The sequence below is a fragment of the Ranitomeya variabilis genome, chromosome 4, assembly GCF_051348905.1.
Source record: "Ranitomeya variabilis isolate aRanVar5 chromosome 4, aRanVar5.hap1, whole genome shotgun sequence".
NCBI lineage: Eukaryota > Metazoa > Chordata > Amphibia > Anura > Dendrobatidae > Ranitomeya > Ranitomeya variabilis.
Genome location: NC_135235.1, coordinates 761,321,684 through 761,348,597, shown reverse-complemented (window position 1 = coordinate 761,348,597; position 26,914 = coordinate 761,321,684). Strand labels below are relative to the sequence as shown.

Below are 26,914 nucleotides of genomic sequence, written 5' to 3'. Positions count from 1 at the left end.
ACAGCACTCTGGGAACAGCCTATTTGTTGAGAAATTTCTTTCTGAGTCTTACCCTCTTGCTTGAGGGTGTCAATGATGGCCTTCTTGACATCTGTCAGGTCGCTAGTCTTACCCATGATGGGGGTTTTGAGTAATGAACCAGGCAGGGAGTTTTTAAAAGCCTCAGGTATCTTTTGCATGTGTTTAGAGTTAATTAATTGATTCAGAAGATTAGGGTAATAGGTCATTTAGAGAACCTTTTCTTGATATGCTAATTTATTGAGACAGGTTTTTTGGGTTATCAGGAGTTGTATGCCAAAATCATCAGTATTAAAACAATAAAACACCTGACAAATTTCAGTTGGTGGATAATGAATCTGTAATATATGAAAGTTTAATTGTAATCATTACATTATGGTAAATAATGAAATTTAACACTATATGCTAATTTTTTGAGAAGGACCTGTATAACCTCTGGCAAAAATTATGGAATCACCGGCCTTGGAGGATGTTCCTCAGAATTGAGTGATTCCATAATTTTCCACCTATGCTTGGTTAAAAAAAAGTAACCTTTACTGACTACCTCATTTTTTTGACCACAAAAAACAAAAAGAGCACCACAATGGATGTTGAAAAAAATAGGAGCTTACATTTATTCTGCCTCCTGTAGCGACGTTTGTAGTTGCCGTTTGAAATTACTTTAGTTTTGTGCCATTTCTGTGTTCTGCTTTTTTTCTACAAAATTAAACAACTGATTGAACATCCTCCAAGGCCGGTGATTCCATAATTTTTCCCAGGGGTTGTACATGTCATCCCTGACTTTACCTCCGCTGTACTACAGAACACCAGTGACTGCAGTCTCCAACATCATGTCCACTTTCTATCTGAAACTCAACTTCTCCAAAACTGAACTTCTTCTGATCCCGCCATCTACTAACCTACCTAAATCTGACATTTCCCTCTCCGTGGGTGGCACCATAATAACACCCCGGCAGCAGGCACACTGTCTGGGTGTTATGTTTGACTCCGATCTCTCCTTCACATCCCATATACAATCTCTTTCCCGCTCGTGCTGCTTACACCTAAAGAACATCTCTAGAATCCGCCCTTTTCTCACCATGGCAACAACAAAAACCCTCACTGTCGCCCTGATCTACTCCCGCCTGGACTACTGTAATGCTGTATTAATTGGCCTCCCCCTCACGTGACTTTCCCCTCTCCAGTCTATCCTTAATGCAGCAGCCAGGGTTGTCCATCTAGCTAATCGTTACTCGGTCGCGTCCGCTCTTGGCCAGTCGTTACACTGGCTGCCCATTCATTACAGGATACAATTCAAAGTACTTGTTCTCACCCACAAAGCTCTCCACAGTGCACTATGTCCCGGAATACAGAGAAATACCTCCAGGACATAGTGCGCCGGCGCAAGCACAATAAAAAATCGCATGACACTCGCATAATTTTCCTCCGTTTTTTCGGTCCGTTAATTGGATCATTTTTTTCGCTCGCACGTGGAAAGGGGCCCTTAGCCAGACACTGGAAGGGGGTAAATAAGCGAGATTTCGTCATTTTAGCTCCCGGTATGGAGGCGATAGCACAATCATATGCCGCCATATACTAGACGTCCGGTAACCGGTGATAATCCCCTCATGTGTGGGGTCTATTTGTCTCCAGAGAAATCACACGTTACATTCCACACAGAACATTGTGTAGAAAAGGCGGCGCGAGGTGATTGTGCCAGTAGTGAGGGCGAATAATGGCGGGAATGTCACTGAGGAGAAGTCTCCATGTAGCGTCTTCACTGCGGATCACGTGACCCCTGACTCCTCCCCCTGTGACCTCATCACAGGTCCTGTGCGCACAGAGCAGCCATATATGTGGAGTGCGGCTCTGCAGGTGGAGGTATGTGGAGATTCCCCATTACTGAGCGCAGCCGGGGACATTAACCCCTTCTGCACGGAGGAGACTCTTTTGGGGTTGTTGTTGCCCCTTTATAAGAACCATAACGTTGTTGTTCTGTTTCCTGTAATAGATACATACGAGCCAACTAAGGAGGACAGGAAGTGAGGAGCGGAGTGTTCTCCTAGTACAGGGCCCCTTTCTTGGCCCCACACAGTGTAATGCCCCCATTATGCCCTGTAAGCAGGTTCTGCCCCACACCCAGCTGCCTCGGGCACTTTACCAGGAGCTGGTACCTCAGATTCTTCCCCGCACCCCTTTCCTTTGTTGGCGCCAAATCTGTTCTGCCTTTGGGGCTCCGGCCTTTATAATATCAGTAAGGCTACGTTCACACTAGCGTTGTGCGCCGTTGCGTCGGCGACGCAACGCACAACGCACGCAGAAACGCGTCAAAACGCACGCAAAAACGCGTTTTGCGACGCATGCGTCGGTTTTTGACGAAAATCGGACGCAAGAAAAATGCAACTTGTTGCGTTTTCTTGGTCCGACGCTTGCGGCAAAAAAGACGCATGTGTCGCACAACGCAACAAAAAAAACGCATGCGTCCCCCATGTTAAGTATAGGGTCGCATGACGCATGCGTCGCCGCTGCGTCGCCGACGCAAACCCGACGCACATTAGCTTAACGCTAATGTGAACGTAGCCTAACTGCGCCATCAAGGTCTCCTGACCAGGTGCACCCTCTAGACTCTTCCCTCCGGAAACCCTCCCTCTTCCCATTGGTGTCACATGGTCCCGTCTGGACGGCAGATAGCAGTCTGTACAAATGCAGCACAGCCCTGAGGAGTCTTTTTATGACTCTCCTTATTACACCCCTTATGTAATATATATGATGGCGCTCACACAGTATAATGTTTCCACAGTACTGGCATCTCTCGTAAAAAAGGGATTTTCACACTACCGCCATACCCCCACACAGTATAATGTTCCTACAGTACCGCCATACCCCCACACACAGTATAATGTTCTCATAGTACCGCCATACCCCCACACAGTATAATGTTCCTACAGTACCGCCATACCCCCCCACACAGTATAATGTTCTCATAGTACCGCCATACCCCCACACAGTATAATGTACTCATAGTACCGCCATACCCCCCAAAACAGTATAATGTTCTCATAGTACCGCCATACCCCCACACACAGTATAATGTTCCTACAGTACCTCCATACCCCCACACACAGTATAATGTTCTCATAGTACCGCCATACTCCCACACATTATAATGTTCTCATAGTACCGCCATACCCCCACACACAGTATGATGTTCTCATAATACCGCCATACCCCCACACAGTATCATGTTCTCATAGTACCGCCATACTCCCACACACAGTATAATGTTCCTACAGTACCGCCATACCCCCACACAGTATAATGTTCCTACAGTACCGCCATACCCCCCCACACAATATAATGTTCTCATAGTACCGCCATACCCCCACACAGTATAATGTTCTCATAGTACCGCCATACACCCACACACAGTATAATGTTCTCATAGTACCGCCATACCCCCACATACAGTATAATGTTCTCATAGTACCGCCATACCCACACACAGTATAATGTTCCTACAGTACCGCCATACCCCCACACACAGTATAATGTTCCTACAGTACCGCCATACCCCCACACACAGTATAATGTTCTCATAGTACCGCCATACCCCCACACACAGTATAATGTTCTCATAGTACCGCCATACTCCCACACACAGTATAATGTTCCTACAGTACCGCCATACCCCCACACAGTATAATGTTCCTACAGTACCGCCATACCCCCCCACACAGTATAATGTTCTCATAGTACCGCCATACCCCCACACAGTATAATGTTCTCATAGTACCGCCATACACCCACACACAGTATAATGTTCTCATAGTACCGCCAAACCCCCACACACAGTATAATGTTCTCATAGTACCGCCATACCCCCACACACAGTATAATGTTCTCATAGTACCGCCATACCCCCACACACAGTATAATGTTCTCATAGTACCGCCATAACCCCACACATAGTATAATCTTCTCATAGTACCGCCATACCCCCACACAGTATAATGTTCCTACAGTACCGCCATACCCCCACACACAGTATAATGTTCTCATAGTACCGCCATACCCCCACACACAGTATAATGTTATCATAGTACCGCCATACCCCCCCACAGTATAATGTTCTCATAGTACTGCCATACCCCCACACACAGTATAATGTTCTCATAGTACCGCCATACCCCCACACACAGTATAATGTTCTCATAGTACCGCCATACCCCCACACACAGTATAAAGTTCCCACAGTACCTTCATCCCACTACATACAGTATTTTGTTTCCACAATAGTGGCTTCCCACAGACATAATGTTTCCACAGGACTGGCATCCCCCTCACACACAGTGTGTCCCCACAGTACTGCCATCCCCCCACTTTTTCATGTTCCCACAGTACTGCCCCCTACATGCACAATATGGTACCATCCACCTCACTGACTACCTCTGGCCACCGACAATTAATAAATACTCACTTAACCTCATTCTTGGTGCAAATACTAATGAACCCAAGATCTATGAGATATTTACCATACGATAGTTGGATAGGCAGGAGTGTATCATCCATAAAGGTAGCCCACTCGGTTGCTATGATGCCTATGAATTGACAGGGCTCGGTGGGGTGATGTATTGGTCACCCTCTTTTTCCCTTCATCACAATTACAGTGATATCCACATTCCCATGACAGTGATACCGCTGAATAGATTAGTGAATCAGGGAGTGGAAAGCTCCTGATCCACCATTCAGCCTTCACTTCTGAGTCTGAGACTCCGTGCACTGCAGGCACAATGACGTCGCTACATCACACCTGTAGTATGGAGCCTCAGTACTCACACCGCACAGACCAGAGCAGCGCTCCTCAGGAACCGGGTTGGCTGAGTAGTGTGTGGTTTTATATCAGGAATTGTGGGGGCATCATATTAAGAGAAGAGCTGTTGGGACTCTCATCCTGAATGTGTGGCTGGTAGGGGCCATTATACTGGGGTTGTGGTGGACTGTAAATGCCTCCATACTGAGTAGGGTTATTATTTTGTGTAGCAGGTTGTAGTGGCCATAATTAGAGATGAGCGAATATGTTCAGAAAATGATCGCCAAACATAAATTCGGCAGGAATGTGGTACATTCGGATTCATGATCGGTAACACGAGCATTTTTCTTAAGATCGGAAAAAGTCGGTAACATTCGTTAAAGATGTAATAGAAGCCGGCAATACATGTGCCGCGTTTAGTAATATCACAGCCACCAATGTGGAAGACTGGGGTTCAAGTCCTGGCTCTGCCCTGTTGGACATAATATACCAGTAGTTGTCTATAACACTATGGTGCCTACCTCAATAAACATGAGTGTCACGAGCAAAGAGAGTCATGCCGGCTCAGACATCACCTGGATTAAAAAGGTCCGATTCGGATGTCGAGGAATCAGGACAATCTGATGATAAATGGGCTATTGGACCAAACCATACATGGACAAGGCAAGAGGGAATGGTCGCCAGTGAAGAGATTTGCAGAGGGCAGAAGCAGAGGAGTAGCGAGGAGAGAGATGAATTAGTCGGACAGCAGAGCTAATAATGGACTGGAGAGGAGCAAGGGTTTTAGCAGGGAGGCCACAGAAAACGATGTTGGAGTAGTCAAAGCGGGAGATCATCACACATCCTACATCGCATAGTCCAGTGCCCATATACCCATCATACATATCCTCCATCCCATAGCCCAGTGCCCATATACCCATCACACATCCTCCATCCCATAGTCCAGTGCCCATATACCCATCACACATCCTTCATCCCATAGTCCCTTGTCCATATACCCATCATACATCCTCCATCCTAGTCCCATGCCCATATACCCATCATACATCCTCCATCCTAGTCCCGTGCCCATATACCCATCATACACATTCTCCATCCATAGTCCAGTGCCCATATACCCATCACATATCCTCCATCCCATAGTCCCGTGCCCATATACCCATCACACATTATCCATCCCATAGTCCAGTGCCCATATACCCATCATACATTCTCCATCCCATAGTCCAGTGCCCATATACCCATCATACACATCCTCCATCCATAGTCCAGTGCCCATATTCCCATCATACACATCCTCCATCCCATAGTCCCATGCCCATATACCCATCATACATATCCTCCTTCCCATAGTCCAGTGCCCATATACCCATCACATATCCTCTATCCCATAGTCCAGTACCCATCACACATCCTCCATCCCATAGTCCCGTGCCCATATACCCATCACACATCCTCCATCCCATAGTCCCATGCCCATATACCCATCATGCATATCCTCCTTCCCATAGTCCAGTGCCTATACACCCATCATACATATCCTCCTACCCGTAGTCCAGTGCCCATATACCCATCGCACATCCTCCATCCCATAGTCCCATGCCCATATACCCATCACACATCCTCCATCCCATAGTCCCGTGCCCATATACCCATCACTCATCCTCCATCCCATAGTCCCGTGCCCATATACCCATCACACATCCTCCATCCCATAGTCCCGTGCCCATATACCCATCACACATCCTCCATCCCATAGTCCCGAGCTGGGTGGCGCTGAGCAGGGAGTTCCTGGAGATGTGCTGTTATGTAACCTGGCAGTGCGGCTCTGTGTGCGGCCGCTGATGATGCGATTTTCTACGCCGGTAACAATAGAGCGCGGCAGTAATAGAGGAGGGGGATTCATTTCTGTCATGTGCTCTCTGCTCCTTTCTGGGGGCAGACAATGGCTGGAGCTTATGTTCCCAGGGATGATAGATGTCTCCCACCCGGTCACTGTCTGCTGAGGTGTTGTGGAGCGGGAAAACTGCTGCTCATAGCAACCAATCACAGCTCAGCTTCTTTTAAACAGCTCTGGTGAAATGAAAGATGCTTAGTGATTGGTTGCTATGTGGAATGGGCGTGGCTTGACACACACACACACACACACACACACACACACACACACACACACACACACACACACACACACACACACACACACACACACTCAGCTTTATATATATAGATTTTTTTTCTTTACGTTGGAGGGCCCAATTCCAGCTGTTGCTGTCGGACCTGTGATTTCTATCTCCTCCACTGTGTACAGGATAATAGAGTATAATAAAGTAGTTATGGACGAGACGTAACTAACATTGTGCAGTGACTCTGCTTTCCATATAGTGATGGATATTTCTTGTTGGTGAAACTCTGATGTTTTTCACTTTAGCCCTTTGTTAAACCCCTCTGATCAGTGCGATCACACAACATACAAGTCTCTGATGGCTCCGGTGATGCCCTGTACTACTGTAGTGCCGTGTATCATCACTGCTGTCAGTGTAATACTAACGGCCCCATACACATGAGATAAGAGTTGGCTGAACGGTCATTTGGCAGACGGCCATCTCTCCCGACTCCCCCATACACACAAATATTCCAGCTTTCCTGGGGTCTGTATGAGAGAGTCGCCTCCAGACTCCTCTAGCGGAGGATTATCTACAGGAAGAACAAACGGATTATCCTCTGAAATTCAGGATGTCAGATCCTTCTCTGCCCTGACATCATCTGTCGGGAGGCCCCAAATACATCATATAGTCGCCCAAACCCCCGAAATCAGTGATTTCATGGAACTTTAATCTAATGTGTATGGGGGCGGTAAAAGGTAACTTATTGGATGCTGCCTCTGGCCTAATAGACCTTCATACATTGCAGCCCAGACCCCATTATTAGGCATGTAAGTACCGTAATAACTAGGCCGCCCCATACTATCCAGTACTTGTGGGTGGGGGGGCATTCAGCCAAACTCTGTCACCTTCTTAAGCTGGAGATACACTAAACAACTTACCAATGATCACAACCAGCGATACGACCTGGCCGTGATCGTTGGTAAGTTGTTGTGTGGTCGCTGGGGAGCTGTCACACAGACAGCTCTCTCCAGCAACCAACGATCAGGGCAATGACTTCGGCATCGTTGAAACTGTCTTCAACGATGCCGAAGTCCCCCTGCAGCACCCGGGTAACCAGGGTAAACATCGGGTTACTAAGTGCAGGGCCCGCTTAGTAACCCGATATTTACCCTGGTTACCATTGTAAAAGTAAAAAAAAAAAAAAAACACTACATACTCACATTCTGTCCACAGAGAAGAAAAGAAAAAAAAAAAAGTTATACCTGCACTGCTGCCTACGCGATCACCTATCTGCGTGCTGTGAAGTGCTGTACCAGTGCCTTTACCTCCTACTTGATTGCATGGGCACTAGGGGTGCATAACCAAAAAAGTGCATGACATCCATTTTTTTTTTTTTCTTCTTTGGATACTCACATTCTGATGTCTGTCACGTCCCCCGTCGGCGTCCACAGGGTTAAAACTGCTTTTGGCAAGAGTGCTGCTAATATGCACGCGCTGCTGCCGAGAGCTTCCCTGCACTGAATGTGTCAGCGCCGGCAGTAACAGCGGTGACGTCACCGCTGTGCTCTGCTTTACGGCCGGCGCTGACACAGTCAGTGCAGGGAAGCTCTCGGCAGCAGCGCGTGCATATTAGCAGCACTCTTGCCGAAAGCAGTTTTAACCCTGTGGACGCCGGGGGACGTGACAGACATCAGAATGTGAGTATGTACTGTTTTTTTTTACTTTTACAATGGTAACCAGGGTAAATATCGGGTTACTAAGTGCGGCCCTGCGCTTACTAACCCGATATTTACCCTGGTTACAAGTGAACACATCGCTGGATCGCTGTCACACACGCCGATCCAGCGATGACAGCGGGTGATCAGCAACAAAAAAATGGTCCTGATCATTCCCATCGACCAACGATCTCCCAGCAGGGGCCTGATCGTTGGTCGCTGTCACACATAACGAGATCGTTAGCGGGATCGTTGCTACGTCACAAAAAGCGTGACGTTGCAACGATATCGTTAACGATATCGTTATGTGTGACTCAGCCTTTAGATGCCATGTTTGCTTTCCACAGCAGCAAGCGGTTAAACTGCCAGGGTTTTTGTTGAAGCCTCATCTGTGCCGTCCCTGCGGTGCACATCTATGTTCTGGGGCACAAAAAGATTAATTTCTTTTTAATAAATGTTTAACATGTTAAAAATTATAAAATGTGTCTTCTGCTTTTTCCATGTTTTTTTTCTTTTTACAAGAATTGTTGGAGCCAATTTTCTTTAGAAACATTTCAATATCTGTTTTTATTCTGGTGTTTTTCCTGTAATATAGGAAAGTCTAAGGCCAGAAATAATCCCCATAAATCTCTGTACATGGAGACTTTGGGATCGGATCTTTTCTGTCCGTGTTGATTGTGGAAACAAAAAATCTTTTCTAAAAGCCTCAAACTTGTGTGTGTGAATCAGAGCTGAGATCTAACGTGATAGAAGATTACAGTGCGGGGAAGACGGGGAACCTTCATATAGACAGCCGGTGGGGATGGAGTCAGTGACCGACTCTGGCCACATATGTCTCTAGAGCCGTAGTAGAAGATGAAGATGTCGTCCTCATCATGAAGTAGTTATTTCTCATGGCGCGTGTAATGAATATCTCCTGCAGTATTGCTAATGCCGATTCCAGGGTCGGTAAATGAGACGAGAATTAGCGTTATGGAAGATGAGTCTATGAGGAACGTATTCAGCTGCCGACTCCGAGGAGGAAACTGCTTGTTGTCTGTGGCCTAAATATATAGGATTTATTAGTATATGTAAAGAAGGAAACTAAATACTGTAAAATAATAAATCTCCTCATATGTTTCCCTTATTATCTCCAGTAATTGTATTATTACACAGGATTCTTATGATGTTACATCGGCTCATCTTCTCATTCAGGTCTCTACAATATCGGATCCTCTCAGTGAAGATCTTCTACAAAAGAGAATTTTCCTGATTTACCCATCAAAGATAGATATGGACAGAGACAAGATGGCGGAGAGGATATTACACCTCACCCTAGAGATCCTCTTCCAGCTTACTGGAGAGGTGAGAGATTCTGATGACGTCACATTACATCATTCTTATCTATGGGAATAACAGATGGACAGAACTGGAGAGGTGAGGACTCTGGAAATGTCTGCAGTGGGATTTATTAATGTGTCTCTCCATTACCAGGATTACATAGTGGTGAAGAAGACCTCTAGTGATCGCTGTCAGGACCCTGTGTCTGAGGGATGGGGAAGACCCCTGAGCCCAATCACGGGGCCTCCACCTCACCCCCTGATCCATGAGGACATCAATGACCAGAAGATCCTAGAACTCATCTACAAGATGATTGAGCTGCTGACTGGAGAGGTGACACTGCTGGGAATGCTGGGACATTATACAGTAACACTATGAAGGGATCGGGGGGATGACGGTATCATTGTATGTGTCAGGTTCCTATAAGGGGTCAGGATGTCGCTGTCTATTTCTCCATGGAGGAGTGGGAGTATTTAGAAGGACACAGAGATCTGTACAAGAACGTCATAATGGAGGTTCCCCAGCCCCTCACATCACCAGGTAATAGACAGGACTAAATACACACGGCCTATAATTATCTGTATGTAAAGAATGAATTCACTCCCTGTATGTGTTTCCTCCAGATCTATCCAGTAAGAGGACAACACCAGAAAGATGTCCCCGTCCTCTTCTTCCACAGGACTGTAACCAAGAAGATCCCAATGTTCCTCAGGATCATCAGGTAGATGGAGAGAAGGTGTCAGGAGATCTCCCCTATGATGTGTAGACGCCGGTGAAGGTCTTGTGCTCAGTCTTGTTTTATCCACCAGTATTATATGTTTTATACTTGTGTAATGAGAACGGTGGAGATGGCAGGATTAGAGCTGATCATAGATGGGACTTCTCCATCTGTCGGTGACTTTTATAATATTTGTTTCAGGGTGAAGATCTGACCCATATTAATACTACAGAGACATATGTGAGGGGGGATGAGTGGTGTAAAGAGGAGATTCCTACATATGACTACCCAGGTGAGTAGTAACCACTAAATGCAGAGAGGTCACAGATTCTTCTCATCACCGGCTGTGGCTGCTTTATCGGTGGTGTAGTCCGGCCGTATTACCATGATCACCATTTTGCCTCTAGACCACAATATTCTCCTCCACCCAAAACTGTTCAAATGACTTTGGTCATTGAAAGCCCTTTTCTATAGGACTTACAACCTGGAGGATCCACCTACCCCCTGGGTTTAGGAGACGCTGTTACCTGCCCAGATCTGTGAATTACAAAGCCAAATTATTATTATCTATTTATATGGCACCATTGATTCCATGGTGCTGTACATGAGAAGGGGTTACATCAAAATACAGATATAACTTACAGTAAGCAAACTAACAAATGGCAGGCTGGTACAGAGGGGAGAAGACCCTGCCCTTGTGGGCTTACATACAGGATGGTGGGGAAGGAGTCAGTAGGTCGAGGGTTGCAGTAGCTCCGATGGTGTTGAGGTGACCGTGTGGTCAGTGCAGGCTGTAGGCTTTCCTGAAGAGATGGGTTTTCAGGTTCCGTCTGAAGGATCCGAATGTGGTTGATAGTCGGACGTGTTGGGGCAGAGAGTTCCAGAGGACGGGGGATATTCGGGAGAAGTCTTGGAGGCGATTAGGTGAGGAGCGAATAAGTGTGGAGGAGAGAAGGAGGTCTTGGGAGGACCGGAGATTACATGAGGGAAGATATCGGGAGATTAGTTCGGAGGAGAAAGGTTATGGATGGCTTTGTAGGTCGGTGTTAGTAGTTGAAACTGGATACACTGGGATATTGGGAGCCAGTGAAGGGATTTGCAAAGAGGGGAAGCAGGGGAGTAGCGAGGAGAGATATTAATTGGTCGGGAAGCAGAGTTAAAGGGAAGGTGCCATCAAAATTTTTTTTTTTTCTAGCAATTGAAAAAATGTAAAGAATTAATGTTAAAAATATTATCATTTGTTTATAATTTAGTAAAATATGAAAAATAATTTGAAAAGGTTTGACATTTCCACTTTTAAACACTAGGGGGAGCAGCTGCTGAAATTTGACAAAAACCTAGTGTCCAACTATCTCACATTACTGCACTGCAGTAAATATGGGCGGAGTCTGCTGACGTGTGTGATGTCTCCTCTCCGCCCCTCCTGGGTGTTTGCTAAGGGATAAGAGAGGAAGATATTCAGGAGCCCAGTGAGCAGCCATTTTGTTGGTGACTGCAGAGTTATACTGACAAGTAGACACCGAGGATGGCAGGCAGCAAGGATTCTGGGAGATATATGGTGGAGGAGCAGGGTGACAGCAGCACAGAGTATTTCAGGAGAGCAGTGTGCTGGTCTATGGGGGTCACAGAGGGAGATATATGGTGGAGGAGCAGGGTGACAGCAGCACAGAGTATTTCAGGAGAGCAGTGTGCTGGTCTATGGGGGTCACAGAGGGAGATATATGGTGGAGGAGCAGGGTGACAGCAGCACAGAGTATTATAGGAGAGCAGTGTGCTGGTCTATGGGGGTCACAGAGGGAGATATATGGGGAAGGAGCAGGGTGACAGCAGCACAGAGTATTTCAGGAGAGCAGTGTGCTGGTCTATGGGGGTCACAGAGGGAGATATATGGTGGAGGGAGCAGGGTGACAGCAGCACAGAGTATTTCAGGAGAGCAGTGTGCTGGTCTATGGGAGGTCACAGAGGGAGATATATGGGGAAGGAGCAGGGTGACAGCAGCACAGAGTATTTCAGGAGAGCAGTGTGCTGGTCTATGGGGGTCACAGAGGGAGATATATGGGGGGAGGAGCAGGGTGACAGCAGCACAGAGTATTTCAGGAGAGCAGTGTGCTGGTCTATGGGGTCACAGAGGGAGATATATGGTGGAGGAGCAGGGTGACAGCAGCACAGAGTATTTCAGGAGAGCAGTGTGCTGGTCTATGGGGGTCACAGAGGGAGATATATGGTGGAGGAGCAGGGTGACAGCAGCACAGAGTATTTCAGGAGAGCAGTGTGCTGGTCTATGGAGGTCACAGAGGGAGATATATGGTGGAGGAGCAGGGTGACAGCAGCACAGAGTATTTCAGGAGAGCAGTGTGCTGGTCTATGGGGGTCACAGAGGGAGATATATGGTGGAGGAGCAGGGTGACAGCAGCACAGAGTATTTCAGGAGAGCAGTGTGCTGGTCTATGGGGGTCACAGAGGGAGATATATGGTGGAGGAGCAGGGTGACAGCAGCACAGAGTATTTCAGGAGAGCAGTGTGCTGGTCTATGGGGGGCACAGAGGGAGATATATGGTGGAGGAGCAGGGTGACTGCAGCACAGAGTATTTCAGGAGAGCAGTGTGCTGGTCTATGGGGGTCACAGAGGAGATATATGGTGGAGGAGCAGGGTGACAGCAGCACAGAGTATTTCAGGAGAGCAGTGTGCTGGTCTATGGGGGTCACATAGGGAGATATATGGTGGAGGAGCAGGGTGACAGCAGCACAGAGTATTTCAGGAGAGCAGTGTGCTGGTCTATAGGGGTCACAGAGGGAGATATATGGTGGAGGAGCAGGGTGACAGCAGCACAGAGTATTTCAGGAGAGGTCACAGAGGGAGATATATGGTGGAGGAGCAGGGTGACAGCAGCACAGAGTATTTCAGGAGAGCAGTGTGCTGGTCTATGGGAGGTCACAGAGGGAGATATATGGGGAAGGAGCAGGGTGACAGCAGCACAGAGTATTTCAGGAGAGCAGTGTGCTGATCTATGGGGGTCACAGAGGGAGATATATGGTGGAGGAGCAGGGTGACAGCAGCCCAGAGTATTTCAGGAGAGCAGTGTGCTGGTCTATGGGGGTCACAGAGGGAGATATATGGTGGAGGAGCAGGGTGACAGCAGCACAGAGTATTTCAGGAGAGCAGTGTGCTGGTCTATGGTGGTCACAGAGGGAGATATATGGTGGAGGAGCAGGGTGACCGCAGCACAGAGTATTTCAGGAGAGCAGTGTGCTGGTCTATGGGGGTCACAGAGGAGATATATGGTGGAGGAGCAGGGTGACAGCAGCACAGAGTATTTCAGGAGAGCAGTGTGCTGGTCTATGGGGGTCACGGGGAGATATATGGTGGAGGGAGCAGGGTGACAGCAGCACAGAGTATTTCAGGAGAGCAGTGTGCTGGTCTATGGGGGTCACAGAGGGAGATATATGGGGAAGGAGCAGGGTGACAGCAGCACAGAGTATTTCAGGAGAGCAGTGTGCTGGTCTATGGGGGGTCACAGAGGGAGATATATGGTGGAGGAGCAGGGTGACAGCAGCACAGAGTATTTCAGGAGAGCAGTGTGCTGGTCTATGGGGGTCACAGAGGGAGATATATGGTGGAGGAGCAGGGTGACAGCAGCACAGAGTATTTCAGGAGAGCAGTGTGCTGGTCTATGGGGGTCACAGAGGGAGATATATGGTGGAGGAGCAGGGTGACAGCAGCACAGAGTATTTCAGGAGAGCAGTGTGCTGGTCTATGGGGGTCACAGAGGGAGATATATGGTGGAGGGAGCAGGGTGACAGCAGCACAGAGTATTTCAGGAGAGCAGTGTGCTGGTCTATGGGGGTCACAGAGGGAGATATATGGTGGAGGGAGCAGGGTGACAGCAGCACAGAGTATTTCAGGAGAGCAGTGTGCTGGTCTATGGGGGTCACAGAGGGAGATATGTGGTGGAGGAGCAGGGTGACAGCAGCACAGAGTATTTCAGGAGAGCAGTGTGCTGGTCTATGGGGGTCACACAGGGAGATATATGGTGGAGGAGCAGGGTGACAGCAGCACAGAGTATTTCAGGAGAGCAGTGTGCTGGTCTAGGGGGGTCACAGAGGAGATATATGGTGGAGGAGCAGGGTGACAGCAGCACAGAGTATTTCAGGAGAGCAGTGTGCTGGTCTATGGGGGTCACAGAGGGAGATATATGGTGGAGGAGCTGGGTGACAGCAGCACAGAGTATTTCAGGAGAGCAGTGTGCTGGTCTATGGGGGTCACAGAGGGAGATATATGGTGGAGGAGCAGGGTGACAGCAGCACAGAGTATTTCAGGAGAGCAGTGTACTGGTCTATGGGGGTCACAGGGGGAGATATATGGTGGAGGAGCAGGGTGACAGCAGCACAGAGTATTTCAGGAGAGCAGTGTGCTGGTCTATGGGGGTCACAGAGGGAGATATATGGTGGAGGAGCAGGGTGACAGCAGCACAGAGTATTTCAGGAGAGCAATGTGCTGGTCTATGGGGGTCACAGAGGGAGATATAAGGGGAGGAGCAGGGTGACAGCAGCACAGAGTATTTCAGGAGAGCAATGTGCTGGTCTATGGGGGTCACAGAGGGAGATATATGGTGGAAGAGCAGGGTGACAGCAGCACAGAGTATTTCAGGAGAGCAGTGTGCTGGTCTATGGGGGTCACAGAGGAGATATATAGTGGAGTAGCAGGGTGACAGCAGCACAGAGTATTTCAGGAGAGCAGTGTGCTGGTCTATGGGGGGTCACAGAGGGAGATATATGGGGGAAGGAGCAGGGTGACAGCAGCACAGAGTATTTCAGGAGAGCAGTGTGCTGGTCTATGGGGGGCACAGAGGGAGATATATGGGGGGAGGAGCAGGGTGACAGCAGCACAGAGTATTTCAGGAGAGCAGTGTGCTGGTCTATGGGGGTCACAGAGGAGATATATGGTGGAGGAGCAGGGTGACAGCAGCACAGAGTATTTCAGGAGAGCAGTGTGCTGGTCTATGGGGGTCACAGAGGGAGATATATGGTGGAGGGAGCAGGGTGACAGCAGCACAGAGTATTTCAGGAGAGCAGTGTGCTGGTCTATGGGGGTCACAGAGGGAGATATATGGGGGAGGGAGCAGGGTGACAGCAGCACAGAGTATTTCAGGAGAGCAGTGTGCTGGTCTATGGGGGGCACAGGGGGAGATATATGGGGGAAGGAGCAGGGTGACAGCAGCACAGAGTATTTCAGGAGAGCAGTGTGCTGGTCTATGGTGGTCACAGAGGGAGATATATGGTGGAGGAGCCAGGGTGACAGCAGCACAGAGTATTTCAGGAGAGCAGTGTGCTGGTCTATGGGGGTCACAGAGGGAGATATATGGTGGAGGGAGCAGGGTGACAGCAGCACAGAGTATTTCAGGAGAGCAGTGTGCTGGTCTATGGAGGTCACAGAGGGAGATATATGGTGGAAGAGCAGGGTGACAGCAGCACAGAGTATTTCAGGAGAGCAGTGTGCTGGTCTATGGGGGTCACAGAGGAGATATATAGTGGAGTAGCAGGGTGACAGCAGCACAGAGTATTTCAGGAGAGCAGTGTGCTGGTCTATGGGGGGTCACAGAGGGAGATATATGGGGGAAGGAGCAGGGTGACAGCAGCACAGAGTATTTCAGGAGAGCAGTGTGCTGGTCTATGGGGGGCACAGAGGGAGATATATGGGGGGAGGAGCAGGGTGACAGCAGCACAGAGTATTTCAGGAGAGCAGTGTGCTGGTCTATGGGGGTCACAGAGGAGATATATGGTGGAGGAGCAGGGTGACAGCAGCACAGAGTATTTCAGGAGAGCAGTGTGCTGGTCTATGGGGGTCACAGAGGGAGATATATGGTGGAGGGAGCAGGGTGACAGCAGCACAGAGTATTTCAGGAGAGCAGTGTGCTGGTCTATGGGGGTCACAGAGGGAGATATATGGGGGAGGGAGCAGGGTGACAGCAGCACAGAGTATTTCAGGAGAGCAGTGTGCTGGTCTATGGGGGGCACAGGGGGAGATATATGGGGGAAGGAGCAGGGTGACAGCAGCACAGAGTATTTCAGGAGAGCAGTGTGCTGGTCTATGGTGGTCACAGAGGGAGATATATGGTGGAGGAGCCAGGGTGACAGCAGCACAGAGTATTTCAGGAGAGCAGTGTGCTGGTCTATGGGGGTCACAGAGGGAGATATATGGTGGAGGGAGCAGGGTGACAGCAGCACAGAGTATTTCAGGAGAGCAGTGTGCTGGTCTAGGGGGGTCACAGAGGAGATATATGGTGGAGGAGCTGGGTGACAGCAGCACAGAGTATTTCAGGAGAGCAGTGTGCTGGTCTATGGGGGTCACAGAGGGAGATATATGGTGGAGGAGCAGGGTGACAGCAGCACAGAGTATTTCAGGAGAGCAGTGTGCTGGTCTATGAGGGTCACAGAGGGAGATATATGGTGGAGGAGCAGGGTGACAGCAGCACAGAGTATTTCAGGAGAGCAGTGTGCTGGTCTATGGGGGTCACAGAGGGAGATATATGGTGGAAGGAGCAGGTTGACTGCAGCACAGAGTATTTCAGGAGAGCAGTGTGCTGGTCTATGGGGGTCACACAGGGAGATATATGGTGGAGGAGCAGGGTGACAGCAGCACAGAGTATTTCAGGAGAGCAGTGTGCTGGTCTATGAGGGTCACAGAGGGAGATATATGGTGGAGGAGCAGGGTGAGAGCAGCACAGAGTATTTCAGGAGAGCAGTGTGCTGGTCTATGGGGGTCACAGAGGAGATATATGGTGGAAGGAGCAGGTTGACTGCAGCACAGAGTATTTCAGGAGAGCAGTGTGCTGGTCTATGGGGGTCACAGAGGGAGATATATGGTGGAGGAGCAGGGTGACAGCAGCACAGAGTATTTCAGGAGAGCAGTGTGCTGGTCTATGGGGATCACAGAGGGAGATATATGGTGGAGGGAGCAGGGTGACAGCAGCACAGAGTATTTCAGGAGAGCAGTGTGCTGGTCTATGGGGATCACAGAGGAGATATATGGTGGAGGAGCAGGGTGACAGCAGCACAGAGTATTTCAGGAGAGCAGTGTGCTGGTCCATGGGGGTCACAGAGGGAGATATATGGTGGAAGGAGCAGGGTGACAGCAGCACAGAGTATTTCAGGAGAGCAGTGTGCTGGTCTATGGGGGGCACCATGTTCAGTGCGCGGAGCAGCCAGGGATTGTACATAGAGCGCTGTATTTTATACACATGGATGGACCGTCTGCTCCACAGAAATCCAGGAAACATTTCTGCGGATTGATGGCCTGTTCTGATCCAGACATTGCATGCAGACCCCATTCCCCTCCTCAGATCCTGTCTTCTCCATCCTGTCCTGGCGATGTGTGAAAGCGAGGCGACAGGCGCAGTCTGGGGTGACGCTGGGAAGGAAATGTCGCCATATAGTAACGATAAACATGAGACCCCTCTCTTCAGCTGCCTCACCAGCCCTCCCCTGACTGCACCTAACTGGAGGTCATGCTGCCCCCTCTATTACCCCAGACCCGCGTGCAGGTGCTCAGCCAGAACCACCATAGAATGGGTCCCCTTTATGAAGATAATACTGCCTTAGTGTTCTCACATAATACCGCCATATAGATCACACATAATGCCGCCATATAGATCACACATAATACTACCATATAGATCTCACATAATGCCGCCATATAGATCACACATAATGCCGCCATATAGATCTCACATAATACTACCATATAGATCTCACATAATGCCGCCATATAGATCACACATAATGCCGCCTCATACATCTCACATAATACTGCCATATAGATCACACATACCACCATATACGTCTCACATAATATCACCATATAATTTTCACATAATACTGCCACATATCACACATAATCCCACAATATAGTTCTCATATAATACCGTCATATAGCTTTTACATCATTCCACAATACTGATCAAGGATAATACTGCCATATAGATCACATATAATACAGTCATATAAATCACACATAATGCCATCATACAGGATGACCCCCGCAGCTCCTGTTATTGCACGCACTGAGCTGTGTGTGCAATGGGGAAAGACATGCAGGGGGGAAAGGAGTGCATAGGACAGGATTAGATACACAGCTCAACAGACAGTATTGCACAGGAGAGGATTAGATACACCACGGTCTGATGTCCTTGATCAGTGGCTGCAGTGAGAGGCTGGGCGGGATCAGCACAGAGAGACTCTTCCCCTCCCCCGTGTTACCTCTCTGCATGATTAGGACAACAGACCGCAGCACTTCATCTTCTCTAGGGATTCTAGAGATCACACACCAGGCAGCAAAGAAGAGGACAGGGAACGGCCGCTGACAGTGTGAAGGGGGGACAGCTGCCCCTCCAACAGCACGGCTCTCGGTCACAGTGGAGCTCACAGGTACACTCCACTGTGGGCTGAAGAATGATGGCGCCGACCTCCTGCCTCTGCTGTGATGTGGAGACAGCCCAGGGGGCGAGGCCGGATCGCAGCAGGGAGCAGCTCAATGATAGGTATGGGGTCGGCTCCCGACCGCAGCTTCCTATGCCCAGGGCTGCCGTATTTGCAGAGTGTAAGTGTCATGCTGGGACTCTTACACTCCTGCAAAGCAAAATGGCGGTGCCCAGTGGCTGCAAAAACAATTAATAATAAAAAAGATCTTAAAGTCAAAAAAATTAATTTTGTATTAAAAATAATTGTTTATATAAACAATCGTTTTTAATACAAAAACAAAATTACGGCACCTTCCCTTTAAGGACGGACTGGATGGGTGCGAGAGTGTTAGAAAATAGGCCACAGAGGAGGATGTTGAAATAGTCGAGACGGGAGATGACTAGGGCATGCACAAGCATTTTGGTAGAGTGAGGGTTGAGGAAAGGAAGGAATCTGGAGATATTTTCGAGCTGGAGGCGACAGGAGGTGGCGAGAGCCTGGATGTGCGGATTGAACGGCAGGGCAGAGTCCAGGATTACTGCGAGGCAGCGGATGTCCGGGACAGAGGAAAGTGTGATTTAATTTATTTTGATAGATAGATCAGGCAGGGAAGATGTGCGAGATGGAGGAAAGATAATTAGCTCAGATTTCGTTTAGCCAAGTGACAGCGTACGTAGAATGTGCTGACAAGATAGAAAATCACTTGAAGAAAAATATTATGATGGTCCTGTAAGAGAAAGCGGAGGGTAATGATGCTGTTGGCTTCCTAGAACCCTGAGATCTTATCGGATGAATCTCCCTTCTCTCCCTTCTGTGCTGCTGAATGTGATCATATGGACCCTACAAGACCAGGTCCAGTCTTTCTGGCCAAACTTCACTTTTATGATCGACAACATTAAATGTGCAGTGAGGCCAAGTGTGAATTTCTGGACAATAACAGAGTTTCCCTTTATTCTGACTTTTCACTTTGTATTAAAACCGACTAACTTCCAGGAGGATTGTGATAATCTACATAAACCCATCACACCGGTGCCATGATATATCTCTGAGCTGTGCGTGGCTGATGGCTGTAATATACATTTATTCCCGCCTGCAGGAGATGTGTTGGCTCCAGCCCTGGTTTCATGGATTCACTCCACCTCATAAATTACATTGTTTTATCCTAAGAAATTCAGATTACTGCACAATCTCTCCTGAAATGGGGAGAAATATTATTTTCTCTAATCTTCTGGTCAGGATTCATAGTAGCTCCAATGGTCCACCATAAATGAGTGCAACTCTGGTTTACTGTTGTTTAATCTGTATTTGTAGTTTTCAGTTAATGAGATTCTCGTGCTCTGGGGTGGGGCTGTGGGCGGGGCTTTATGTGGTGCTCGTGGGCGGGGCTTTATGTGGTGCGCTGATTACATATGCATCTGTATTGGCTTATGACAGGTCGCTGATCCCTCACTGACCTGCCCCCCATTTTTACATAATGCATATAATAGTGCTGATATTATTGTTGATAATGCCTATAATATTGTGGCTATTGGGATGCTTAGAAAAAAATTACATCCAGCAAAATGATACCAGCAGCATCTATCTCTTACTTATAGATGCTACTGCGCAGGCGCCGCCATTTACCTTATGACCTGCTATAAGCCAATACAGATGAATATGTAACCAGAGCTCCACATAAAGCCCCGCCCACAGCCCCGCCCCAGAGCACGAGAATCTCATTAGCTGAAAACTACAAATACAGATTAAACAACAACCACAAGACAGATTTCATCACCAGGTATCGGTGTAATCAGTATAACGGCAGCGACCTGACAGTGTCTGTAGTCACTGAGCACAATCCTGCTGACAGGTTCCCTTTAAGACATCTCCGCTCTGCACTATTATACACAGTTCTCTTTAAATGTGTAATATTTCTTCTTGAAACTCATCTGACAGAAAATATTGGAGCTTCCGATAGTTTAGATTGTGAAGTCACCGAGCCCCGTGCTCTAATTACCCCAGAGAGGTTTCACCACTAGCTCCTCATTTATTACTGATGGAGACTGTTCAGTTTGAGCATTTCAGTAGATGTTATTGTCTATAGTCAGTTTTTGATTACAGTAGTGTCCAAAATACTCTGATTTATCCTCTTCCCGCAGCCAGTTTTGTGTTCTTAATCAGGCCCCATTTTTACAATCTGACGTGGTCACTTTATGTGGTGATAACTTTGGAATTATTCACAAAGGATAATAGAAAACAAATGGATCTTACAAATTATTTTCCAACTTCTCACAATACCCTACATACGACTGTACACTACTCTCTGGGCACATGGCAGTGTTCAGGAGGGAAGGAGCGCCATTTAGCTGTTTGAATGCAGATCTAGCTGGAATAGTTTGCAGACACAATGTATTGGGAGCAATGTTCGTGGTCAACTGGCAGCTCAAAAGATTTCCACCATGAACATGCTTGGCACTATCTTCTCTGCTTTCCATATCCCAAGGATTGCCTTGCTCATCACCCTTTAACACCATTACATGGATCTGGACTTACACTGGGAGCCCTAGGCTTGGACCATGGTGTTACCTGCTATACTGTGGTATTAGATGGCAAGAAGAATAGTCAGGTAGCTGGGTCAGAACCAGAAGGACAGAATCAGAAGACACGAGTAGTCAGTAAACGGGCCACGGTCACAACAGGAAACAAATACACAAAGTGCAAGCTGAGCACAGAGGACTGAACCAGAGGAGAACAATGCTGTATCTGGCAGATTCCGGCCATGTGCTTTGAGCTTTAGTAGGGTGTGGTACTTTCCAATTGGCTGAAGTAGAGAGCAGATTACTCCAGCTGGACAGCAGGAACAGATCCCAGATGAGATTGGACACACCATATGCAGAAGCCCTAATATGACTAAATGACAGAAAACCAGAAGAGGCGAAATCCCCATAAAGTGTTTCCATTTTATAAATTAATTCACTGAGGGTTATAATCTATACATATGTTGTCAAAATTGTTGGTACCCCTCGTTTAATGACAGAAAAACCCACAATGGTCACAGAAATAACTTGAATCTGACAAAAGTAATAATAAATAAAAGATCTATGAAAAAGAACAAATGAAAGTCAGACATTGCTTTTCAATCATGCTTCCACAGAATTAAAATAAATAAATAAAACTCATGAAATAGGCCTGGACAGAAATGATGGTATCCCTGAAAATAATGTGACAAAGGGACATGTTAAATCGCGGTGTGTCCACTAACTAGCATCACAGGTGTCTACAATCTTGGAATCAGTGAGTGGCCGGTATATAGGGCTACAGATACTCACTGTCCAAAAACAGTTATTTCATAAAAATGACAAAGTTTATATTACACGAAAGTCACAAATAAATCATGATAAAACAGTTTATCAATGACAAGGCACATAGAGAGCTTCTGTGTGAAGGACACAAAAACAGTGGCACTGAGAAAAAGCAGGCTGGGCAAGCAAACAGAGGTCATAAATCTCCACCTCTATAAACTTCAAAGCAATAGCAAAAAGTGCATAGTGCAAATAATGTGCAAACATTATACCAATTATCCGAAAAAGTAGAGGGCTTAATATGGCTTAATGTGGGAGAGTATACATCACTGTAAATAAACCCATTAGCCAAATATCACTACCCTAGGGAAAAAAGCGACACTCAAACAAGTCCTACTTACCCATGTCGCCTGTCAGCGTGTGTCCAGGGCAGCCCTGATGCGTGTTTCGCATGGGCTTCTTCGAGAGGCTGCCTCCTGAAAGTGCGTCGGGGCTGCCTTGGACACACGCTGACAGGCAACATGGGTAAGCAGGACTTTGAGTGTCGCTTTTTTCCCTAGAGTAGTGATATTTGGCTAATGGCTTTATTTAGAGTGATGTATACCCTCCCACATTAAGCCATATTAAGCCCTCTACTTTTTCGGATAATTGGTATAATGTTTGCACCTTATTTGCACTATGCACTTTTTTGCTATTGCATTGAAGTTTATTAAGGTGGAGGTGTATCACCTCTGTTTGCTTGTCCAGCCTGCTTTTTCTCAGTGCCACTGTTTTTGTGTCCTTCACACACAAGCTCTCTATGTGCCTTGTCATTGATAAGAGGTTTTATCTTGATTTTTTTTTGTGATTTTCTTGTAATATCATGTTTTCAATAAACTGTTATTTTTATGAAATAATTATTTTTGGACATTTACTCCGTGTGTTTGTGCAGGAATTATCTAGTTTTGAGTGTCCTTGATCATGTTGATCTAATCCATTGAAAAGGTATGTATTTGGACCTGTTTAATTAGTATGTATCAGTGGTTTTTGTTCTCAGATACTCATTGTTCTGTTGGGTGACATGTACCAGGGGAAGCGAAGGAAAGAGTTGTCTCAGGAGAGTAGAAAGAAAATCATAGACAAACATGTTACAGGTAAAAGTTATAAGACCATCTCCAAGCAACTTCATGTTCCTGTGACTACAGTTGCACATATTATTCAGAAATGTAAGATCCATGGGACTGTAGCCAATCTCCCTGGACGTGGCCGCAGGAGGAAAATTGATAACAAATCAAAGAGACAGATAATACGAATGATAACATAAGAGCCCAGATAATCTTCTAAACAGATTAAAGGTGAACTTCAAGCTCAAGGAACATCAGTGTCAGATCACACCATCCGTTGTTGTATGAGCCAAAGTGGACTTCATGGGAGTCAACCAAGGAGGACACCATTGTTGAAAAAAATCATAAAAAAGCCAGACTGGAATTTGCCAAACTACATGTTGACAAGCCACAAAGCTTCTTGGAGAATGTCCTATGGACAGATGAGACAAAAATTGAACTTTTTTGCAATGCACATCAGCTCTATGTTCACAGACGGAAAAATGAAGCATATCAAGAAAAGAACACTGTCCCTACTGTGAAACATGGAGGAGGCTCTGTTATGTTCTGGGGCTGCTTTGCTGCATCTGGCACAGGGTGTCTAGAATCTGTGCAGGGTACAATGAAATCTCAAGACTATCAAGGGATTCTACCGAGAAATGGGCTGCCCGACAGGAAGCTTGGTCTCAGTCGCAGGTCATGGTTCTTGCAACAGGATAAAGACCCAAAACACACAGCTAAAAGCACCCCAGAATGGCTAAGAGGAAAACATTGGAGTATTCTGAAGCGGCCTTTTATGAGCCCTGACCTAAATCCTATTGAGCATCTTTGGAAAGAGCTAAAACATGCATTCTGGAAAAGGCAACCTTCAAACACGAGACAACTGGAGCAGTTTGCTCCTGAGGAGTGGGCTAAAATACCTGTCAAAAGGTGCAGAAGTCTCATTGACAGTTACAGGAATCGTTTGATTGCAGTGATTGCCTCAAAAAGGTTGTGCAGCAAAATATTAAGTTAAGGGTACCATCATTTCTGTCCAGGCCTATTTCATGAGGTTTATTTTTTTCTAATTCTGTGGAAGCATGGTTGAAAAGCAATGTCTGTCTTTCATTTGTTCATTTTTATAGCTTTTTTATTTCTTATTTCTTTTGTCAGATTCAAGTTATTTCTGTGATCATTGTGAGTTTTTCAGTCATTAAATGAGGGGTACCAGCAATTTAGACCACGTGTGCAGGAAGAATGAATACTTTGACTCCACAGCCACTTTCCAGAAATTAACACGCAGTGGATATTGGAGAGTGAAAATGACACATTTGCCATTTTATTACCCAGCACATAGTGCCCAGATTGTGCTCCAGGAAACACACACCGCAAATTAAGTGGATTCTTCTCACTATATAATATTGCTAAATACAGGAATCCTTAATGTTGTTTGAGCACACTGCAAGACTCAGAAGTGAGAGCGGGTTTGCTGGATTGGTTTATAGAAATTCTGTTACTTTTCAACAGCCTTTGAGCCACTTATAGTGTGGGAGCCTCTGTTTTTCCACTGACAGATGATAGACCTGAGCGGGGACTTGTTTTTGTGAGATGAGAATTGGTATTATTTTCGCCTACATAACATTAATTGGTTTCTTTTTATTCGATATTTGGGAGGCAGATTGAACAAACAGTTGAACACCACACACTACTGGTTCATACAACAAGGTTTTCTATTAGACTGTCAACTGTCATTGTCTTGGTAAATAATTAAAGTTTATTAGATAGCTTGCCATTTTTATGGACAGTTTAAGTACAATTGTTCAAAAATGTAAAACTCAAGGATATTTTATTTAAAAAAAGTTTATCTTCGTAGATGACTGTACCAGGATATCAGAGGGACAGCTGACATCTTCAATATTTAAATCTGATGATTTTGAGATCCTACAAGATACAACTGAAGTAATTGCTGTTACTCCAGATATATCATCATCCATTAACAGCAAAGATCTGTCATCTGATCCTATGAAACAGGTCCCATCTTCTGATTCATTACTGACTACTAAGGAAAATCAAAGTCACAAAAGAGGCATTAAAAAACAAACTGCTCCTAAACCAAATAAGTCGTTTTCATGTTCAGAATGTGGGAAATGTTGTACCTCGAAATCAGCTTTGGTTACTCACCATAGAACTCACACGGGAGAGAAGCCTTTTTCATGTTCAGAATGTGGGAAATGTTATAACCGGAAATCAGATTTGGTTAATCACCATAGAACTCACACAGGAGAGAAGCCTTTTTCCTGTTCAGAATGTGGGAAATGTTTTGCACATAAATCAAAATTTGTTAACCACCAGAGAGCTCACGCAGGAGAGAAGCCTTTTTCCTGTTCAGAGTGTGGGAAATGTTTTAACCGCAAATGGAATCTTGATGAACACCAAAGAACTCACACAGGGGCGAAGCCTTTTTCATGTTCAGAATGTGGGAAATGTTTTATCATGAAAGGGAATCTTGTTAGGCACCAAATAATGCACACAGCAGAGAAGCCATATTCATGTTCAGAATGTGGGAAATGTTTTAAAAGGAAATTAGATCTTGATCGTCATCAAAGAATCCACACGGGGGAGAAGCCTTTTTCCTGCTCAGAATGTGGGAAATGTTTTAAACAGAAATGGCATCTTTTTAAGCACCAGAGAACTCACACAGGGGAGAAGCCTTTTTCCTGTTTAGAATGTGGGAAATGTTTTCACCAGAAATGGCATCTTGGTAGTCACCAGAGAACTCACACAGGGGAGAAGCCTTTTTCCTGTTCAGAATGTGGGAAATGTTTTAACCAGAAATCATATTTGGTTACTCACCAGAGAACTCACACAGGGGAGAAGCCTTTTTCCTGTTTAGAATGTGGGAAATGTTTTAAATTGAAAGCACTTCTTGTTAAACATCAGAGCAGTCACACAGGGGAGAAGCCTTTTTCATTTTCTTAATGTGGGAAATATTGTACTTGGAAATCAACTGTTAATAAACATCAGAGCCGTCACATAGCAGAGAAGCCTTTTTTATGTTCATAATGTTGGAATAGTTTTAACCAAAATTGAATCTTCTTAAATGGGTTGTCTCTTGTCATTCCTCATGTTTGTTGAAAAAAGGGTAAAACTAAACTTTATTAATTCCAAATGTAAAACTATACCCATAATTTACCCTCTGAAGGTTAGTCAGCAGGTGACTAGTAGAAAAAACATGTACCCCACAGTTTAGTATATAGGGTGAGGTGATGTATACACACACACTCTCCAAGCCTCTCATTTCTACGGGTTTCATCGTCCTCACCAAAGGCGACTCATCAGGAGACTATTTAAGATTGACCTATATTCAAGCGAGACTAAAATCATGTTATCCGAAACAGTCAGAAAACCAGCCACATATTGGCAGATCCCAGACCTCAAACTATATACTTT

At 46.4% G+C, this 26,914-nt stretch overlaps 1 protein-coding gene across 2 annotated transcripts; it reads left to right on the top strand.

Annotated features, from left to right (window-relative positions):
* Nucleotides 1–1,824: 1,824 nt before the first annotated feature.
* Nucleotides 1,825–26,569, top strand: LOC143766875 (uncharacterized). Of its 2 annotated transcripts, none has more exons than XM_077254872.1 (7): nt 1,825–1,878; nt 9,822–9,971; nt 10,101–10,280; nt 10,364–10,487; nt 10,571–10,668; nt 10,867–10,957; nt 25,338–26,500. In XM_077254872.1, exons 1-7 carry the CDS (start codon nt 1,852–1,854, stop codon nt 26,441–26,443), a joined length of 1,776 nt encoding a protein of 591 aa, XP_077110987.1. In that variant the 5' UTR covers nt 1,825–1,851; the 3' UTR covers nt 26,444–26,500. The 2 variants fall into 2 exon arrangements, with proteins under 2 accessions (XP_077110987.1, XP_077110988.1); XM_077254873.1 differs by having other exon boundaries at nt 1,833–1,878; nt 9,223–9,971; nt 25,338–26,569.
* The last annotated feature ends 345 nt before the right edge of the window (nt 26,570–26,914 follow it).